We start from the raw sequence: 7,500 nt of genomic DNA, 5'->3' as shown, positions 1-7,500 counted from the left end.
GTAGCCGAACACGACTACAATTCTAATGGCCAAATAATAGAACCTGAAGGTGTGTCGGCGGCGCGTGATTTAGTGTGTGTTGCAAACATTCTACCGCGAAATTAGTGTTAACATGACAACCACTTTGTTTATTGAATGCTGCCTGCTAGATAGCATTACACATAGCCTAGCCTGCAACTCAAGTTATGGCCGGTCCCAGACAAACAAATCTGAAAAGTTTTTTTCGGACTGATGCGACAACCGATGTGAGTCACAAGAGAGATGCTGCTGCTGCTGCTGCTGTTGCGGATGACGACGAGCTGTCAGATGTGCCGACTCCACCTCCAGAGAAAAGGCAAAAGTCTCGGGTGTTTCGTTCCGAGTGGGGTGAAAAGTTCATATGGCTGAGATGTGAGGTCATCGGAGGTAAGGAAACAATGTTCTGTTCACATTGCGAAAAAGCTGGACGGCGAAATGGATTCACGAAAGGTTCCACGAATCTGAAAATGTCAGCCCTGGTCGAGCACAGTCAAAGTAATGACTATGTATCCGCTTTCAAATTAAAGCCGTAACAAGTTATAATGAAAAGCCACTGTGAGAAGGCTTCGGCAAGTTAAAAAAAAAAGTTGTTATCGCAGCTCAAACTCGTCTTCCACATGGCTAAAAATGTCATTCCATCAAGCCAGTTTGTGGCGCAGACAGAGCTTTTGCGAGCTCTGAAGGCACCTGACTTTGTCACTACGGATGGCATGTATCACCATAGTGATTCTGTTGATGACATGGAGAGGGCATTAGAAGCTGTGGTAACAGATCAGCTGCAGGAAAAACTAAAAGGGAGTGACTTTGTTGGGATTATCATCGACGAAACTGTGAACATTACAGTGAACAAGAAGTTGATTGTGTATCTAAAGCTGGAAGTGGAAGGAAAGGTGGAAACATGCTTTCTTGGAAATTACGATGTGGAGTGCAGGACCGCACGGTGCATCCATGACTGCGTAGGCGCGGTGCTCGGCGAAATTGGCATAGAGCTGTCTCGTGTCATTGGACTGGGTTCGGATGGTGCCAGTGTAATGATGGGGAGGCATGGTGGAGTTGGTGCTATGCTCAAGCAGGCGAATCCCTTCGTCATACAGGTGCACTGCGTTGCCCATAGGGCTGCTCTTGCTGCGCTGGATGCAGAGAAATCCGTCGATACCATCAAGTCGTACAAAAACACAATATCATCAGTGTACTCTTTCTACAAACACTCGGCCACACGAACAAGTCGGCTCCGCTAACTGACAGCTGAACTGCAGGACGAGGACGTGGTCAAACTCAAGCAGCCTTGCGCAGTCCGCTGGCTATCCCTACAGAGGGCGGTGAAGGCCATGAAACCCAACTGGCCCAGCAGTGGTGATGGAGCTGACTGAGGAGGCGTCGAGAGGAAATGCCCAAGCGCAAGGGTTACTGAACAACATCCAGACCTACAACTTCATAGCCCTGACCCATGCATTGGCAGACCTGCTCCCTGTTATGACGAAGCTAAATTTAGTGTTCCAGAAAGATGACGTCAACCTCTCCTGTGTGAGACCTGTTGTGCAAGCATCGATAGCAGCATTCACCCAGCTCAGAGATGCCCCTGGACCAGAAGAGGAGAGTTTTCTGGCTGGGTATGAAGACGGCAAATACAAAGATCTCAGAGTAACCAACGCAAGCGACCGCACAGTGCAGGCATACAAGAAAGTCAGAGGCCGGTTTGTTCAACATCTCATGGATGCATTGCGAGACAGATTCCCCGATGACAGCTTGGATATACTGCACAGCCTCGACACCCTGCTGAACCCTCGCAGATATCCTCCTGCACAGAATGGTAAGGAACTATTGTCCCTCTTAGAGACTAGTATAGGACAATGCCCGATAGGCCTACATGAAGTAGCCTATCCTATATTTTATTAGGCAGTTGCCACACACGCACACAGTTCCCTAACAACTCATCAAAGATAAAGGATTAAAATATACGCCTGCATGAATGGGCTAAGTGAGTGAGTGAATGAATAAATAAATAGTCTAAATAAACAAATACATAAATAAATATTCCTAAATAAATAAGTGCATGCAAGTTAGTCAATATAACCTATTCTAATAACCCGTCATTGTCTCCCATTTTGCTTCCTCTTTTTTTTTAAAGATCTTCAAGAATATGCTGAGCCAGCGATCGGGATGGTTATCTCTCATTTTACTGAGGCAGCAGACACCACTCCTCTGATCGATGCCAGTGCCCTGCGACGGGATGCCCTCGCAGTAATGACAGCGCTTCGTGGCTACGGTGGATTGCAATTCGCCACAGCATGCGAAGTCCTCATTCGGGATTTCGCAGAGATATACCCGGAGTGGGCCAAGCTCGCTAAAATTGCATGTGTGATCCCCGTCTCCAGCGTTCCTGCAGAGAGAGGGTTTTCGCTGCAGAATCGAATTAAAACCAAGCAGCGAAGTCGGCTCAGCGAAACAAAAGTCACTCGCCTGATGCGCATCGCGAGCTGTGCAGAAACTCTTGGCACATTTGATTTCATGTCGGCAGCTGCCAAATTCAGCTCTGCCAAAGACCTTAAAAAGTAGCCAGCCTTGACTTTGGCAGCTGCCATGTAGGCCTATTAGCATAGTATAGGCCAATGATTTAGAAGAAATGAAATGTTAAGTTAAATTAAAGGTTGTTTATTGTTGCTTATGCGATCACCTCGTGAGAAAAAATATCGATGTTCATTGGAATTAAAGAAAGACCGTTAGATTTGTAAACAAGTTAAGTAGAATGAAATATTGTTATTTATGGTTGTTTGTTATGGTTGTTTTGCGGGCACCTCGTGCGAACAAATCAAACGTTCATTGAAATTAAAGAAAGATCATTACATTTGTAAAATGAGTGAAGTAAAATGAACGATTGTTTATGGTTGTTGGTTGTTTATGCGGGCACCTTGTGCGAACAAATCAAATGTTCATTGTAATGAAAGAAAGACCATTAAATTTGTAAATTTGTTTTTGTGTCAAATTGTCATCCTTAGAGCTAGACTAGGATATGCCTACTTCCGTTTTTTCCCCACAGCCTAATTAAGAAAAATGGAACATTTGGCCGGCATTTTATGAAAATGTCCGGTAGGTGAAACCACAGCCGGTCCCTTTTGACCGGCAGATTTTTTTTCTAACGGAACCCCTGCAATAGACATGTGCATGCACGCACACGCACACGCGCACACACACACACACACACACACACACACACACACACACACACACACACACACACACACACACACACACACACACACACACACACACACACACACACACACACACACACACCTCAGTACAAAGGAGGAGGACAGCTACTCAGCATCAGTAAGAACACCACCACCCACCCACACACACATAAACACAGTCACACCAATACATAGATAAACACACATGCACACACAGACAAACACACACACACACACACACACACACACACACACACACACACACACACACACACACACACACACACACACACACACACACACACACACACACACACACACACACACACACACACACACACACACACAGAAACCAAACACACACACACAGACAAACACAGACAAACACAGACAAACACACACACACACACACACACACACACACACACACACACACACACACACACACACACACACACACACACACACACAGACGAACACACACACAAACCAAACACACACACAGACGCACAAACATCACGCACGCACAAACATAGTATTGTTTTGACACGTATTTCCCGCTCAGATGCGTTGCACACCTAGAGGGCTTTTCACAAGTGTTTTGCGTTTGCCTTTTAATGTGACTGAGTCTCACGGTGCCGAGCACCGACACAAAGCGAAGTAAGATGCTAACTGGGAAATGGGGAATTACGGTATGAAGCCGTAAAAACAAGCCTTTTAACAAGTCCTGGGAATCGTTTGAAGAACACCGCTAACGCTGCCTTATTATTTAGACTTCAAAACACACCCGCAAACGCACACACATACCGCACAAATGGGGGCTTGTGTGTCTGAAAACAAATGCACACACAAAGACGCATGTGTGTGCGTGTGTGTGTGTGTGTGTGTGTGTGTGTGTGTGTGTGTGTGTGTGTGTTTAGGTGTGTGTGTGTGTGTGTGTTTAGGTGTGTGTGTGTGTGTGTGTTTAGGTGTGTGTGTGTGTGTGTGTTTAGGTGTGTGTGTGTGTGTGTGTGTGTGTGTGTGTGTGTGTGTGTGTGTGTGTGTGTGTGTGTGTGTGTGTGTGTGTGTGTGTGTGTGTGTTGGTGTGTGTACGTGGAAAATCAAGCAGGCTCATTAAGCATTCAAAGCGACTGCGAGGAATACACAACACAACACATGCACACCAGCTGAGAGAGGAATACACATGCACACCAACCGAGAGAGAGGAACACCGAGACAATGAGGCCAAGAAAAGAAAGGAGTGGAGCAAAGAAAAAAAGAAAGAATGAAACGGAAAGGAAACAAACGTGGCCGAGAGAAGAGAAGAGAAGAGAAGAGAAGAGAAGAGAAGAGAAGAGAAGAGAAGAGAAGAGAAGAGAAGAGAAGAGAAGAGAAGAGAAGAAAAGAGAAGAGAAGAGAAGAGAAGAAGGTGAGGAGTGTACACAGAATAAAGGGAGTGAGAGGAGGAAGAGAGGACACGGTGGAAAGAGAGAAGAATCAGGAGAGGGAGAGGAGGAGGATAGGAGATGAACTATGAAAAGGTAGAGGGAGGGGGTGGTGCAACATTGAAAGCAGCACTGCAACATCTTCCAAGGTTAATGAGTCATCTTAAAGTGTTTATGAAACGAAAACAAAGTAAAGGAATTTGACCATTTCCAGGACAGATTCTGAAAGTTCTAAGCCTTGTGAATAAAATGGGATATTGTCTGGGTGATATTTTGTCCTAAAAGTCATGTTAAAACGTTCCCAAAAAGTGTTTTTTTGGTGACATGCAAATTTTATGCAAATGATATGCGTGACATAGAAGGGGTGAGTTCACCTCATTCCACCTTGTTCAGATCAATGGCGGCTAGTACCAAAACAAAGCGCAGTGTCAAGCAGTGTGTTGCTGGAGGGCCGAACGGTGCCAGCTGCAAAAATGGCTACTTGACAGAAGGAATATCTTTGCACAAGTTCCCTTCTGTGAAGAATGATGGAACTGTGGCCGACAAGGAGAAGGCTAAATCAAGCTAGGGCTCTGTGGATCCAATGCGTGGTTTTGAAGCAAGCTCGTGGTCACTGTTGTGCTCGGCACATTTCCACCCCTTGTGCTTCACCACAAATGTGGAGGTCGCGGGCATGGTTGGACTGAAGAGAATGCTATTGCCTCAAGCAGTTCCAACAATTGACATCGCCGGCGTGCAGACTGAAACTGCCCCTGTAACTGCTCGGGCACGAAGACAGGTGAGTGCACTGCTTTGCTTTAGGCTACTCGTTTTACCTTGTCCATCTGCTTTGTATGTTGTTTTCAGGAAAGGGTAATGCACATTACATGCCAAACCGATGCGAATGCTCTCGGAATATGCACTTTTTATTGATTGCCATTCAACTGGTCAATAAATTGGTTTTGGGAGGATATCCGCACATCAGCGTGGTGCTCTCAGTCGAGGACAGCCAACTCACAGATTGGGCTACAGTACTGCTTAGCGAATAAACAGAGATGCACATAGCGTAGGCCTACTTTGAAGCGTTGAGTGTTTGTTTTTAGTATTGTGGTGCACGTGTGGCTGACGTTTGGACACACCTCGTCCTCAGAGTCCGGCTGAGGGACACGCGACGCCTGTGACTTTGAGCACAAAAAATAATAATAATGATAAACGCTAAAAATATGCTGAGGACTCAGGCTATATAGGGCGTTTTTCCAACAGCCTAATACCTCCGTTTTTTCTCTAGTTGATGATATTTTTGCATGTAGCCTACATGCATTTCAATCACACTATATCGCGCAATTGAATCAAAATGCCCCCCATTTGTCAACAAATACACACGCCATGTCATCTGTGGGTCATGGCAAAGCGCCCTTGGCAACCGTAACCATAAACAAAACGAACTGTCAGGCTATGTCAACAATCGTCACTTCTCCTGTCAGACATGTCACTTTCTGCAGATGTATCAGTGCCTCTGAAATAGATTTGTGCTGCTGTTTTTTTCTCTCATGAGGTTGGATGTGTGGTTTTTCGACACGCTGATGTTTGTATCAGAATTTTGGTTCCTTTATAGGATGTGGGTCCATCAAATGTGTGTTGTTTTCTCAGATCGCCATACTAGCAAACCAGGGACTCCCCTCTATGATGTCACAGCCCAGCTCATTAGTCACACCAAATTTCACAGAATTCACACTTTGAGTTGCCATTTTCACAAGTTCCTCCGGGATGATTGGGTTCAAAGTCTCATCGATGCTATCAGAAAAAACAAGGCTTTAATGGGAATGACCGTTTGTTTTCGTTTCATAAACACTTTAACAGTCCACTCAGGAGTGGGAAGAAGGGAGATGAGAGGATGAGAGGGAGAAATGAAGGGAGAAATGAAGGAATGGAGCAAGGGATAGATTGGAGGAGAGGCATCAAGAGAGGAGAGGGATGAAGAGAGGAAGGGGGGAAAGAGGGAAGAAAGGAGACGAGAAAGAAAGAAAGAAAGACGGGACAAGAGGCATGGAGCAAAATGGTGGAGAGAGGAGGAGAGGCATGAAGAAGGAGGAGGGATGGAGGGATGAGCGAAGATGAAAGGGGGAGAGGGGACAAAACAAGGAGGGGACAAGAGGGTTGGAGAGAGTAGCAAAATCATGAAGAGAGGAGAGACATGGCCAATAGATGAAGAGAGGAAGTCACGGATGCAGAGGGATTGAAGGGAAAAGGAGAGGGAAGAAGAAAGAAGTAGAGGGATGAAGGTGAAGAGAGGAGAGAAGAGGAGAGAGGAAGAGAGGAGAGGAGAGGAGAGAGGAAGAGAGGAGAGGAGAGGAGGGAAGAGGAGAGAAGAGGAGAGGAGAGGAGGGAAGAGAGGAGAGGAGAGGAGAGGAGAGGAGAGGAGAGAGGAAGAGAGGAGAGGAGGGAAGAGGAGAGAAGAGGAGAGAGAAAGAGAGGGAAGACAAATAGCGGAAAGAGGAGAGGAGAGGAGGGGAAAGAAGAAGAGAGGAAGGAACAGAAGAGAAGAGGAGAGGAGAAGAAGGGATGGGTGAAAAAGAGGAGAAGAAAGGAACAGCTGGTATGGCTGGCAGGAGGTGTTGTGGGTTGTGTACGTAGGTGCATGCGTACGTAGGAGTGTTAGTACAGGTAGGTACATGTGTAGGTGCATGTGTGCGTATGTAGGTGCGTGCGTGCATACGTACAGTTAGTTGCGTGCGTAGGTGCATGCGTGCGTGTGTAGGTGTGGGCGATCTTGCGTAGGTTCATAGGTTGCGTGCTTGCGTGTTTACCTGCAGAGCTTCGAGGAAGCGGAAGGATCCCAGGCGTCGTCCTCGAGGCACCAGGCAGAATGTGGAGTTATGGAGCATCTC

At 46.3% G+C, this 7,500-nt stretch overlaps 1 protein-coding gene across 1 annotated transcript in view; it reads right to left on the bottom strand.

Moving 5' to 3' along the window:
* LOC134436831 (exostosin-1b) overlaps positions 1-7,500 on the bottom strand; it is a 56,241-nt gene that overhangs the window by 48,273 nt on the left and 468 nt on the right. The window contains exon 2 of the mRNA XM_063186182.1: positions 7,420-7,500. This exon is cut by the window's right edge and continues 13 nt beyond it. Within this exon, the coding sequence (XP_063042252.1) occupies positions 7,420-7,500 (81 nt within the window). The remainder of the gene's footprint in view (positions 1-7,419) is intronic.

This window comes from Engraulis encrasicolus, chromosome 20 (assembly GCF_034702125.1).
Source record: "Engraulis encrasicolus isolate BLACKSEA-1 chromosome 20, IST_EnEncr_1.0, whole genome shotgun sequence".
Lineage (NCBI taxonomy): Eukaryota > Metazoa > Chordata > Actinopteri > Clupeiformes > Engraulidae > Engraulis > Engraulis encrasicolus.
This window is presented reverse-complemented; position numbering and strand designations above follow the sequence as displayed.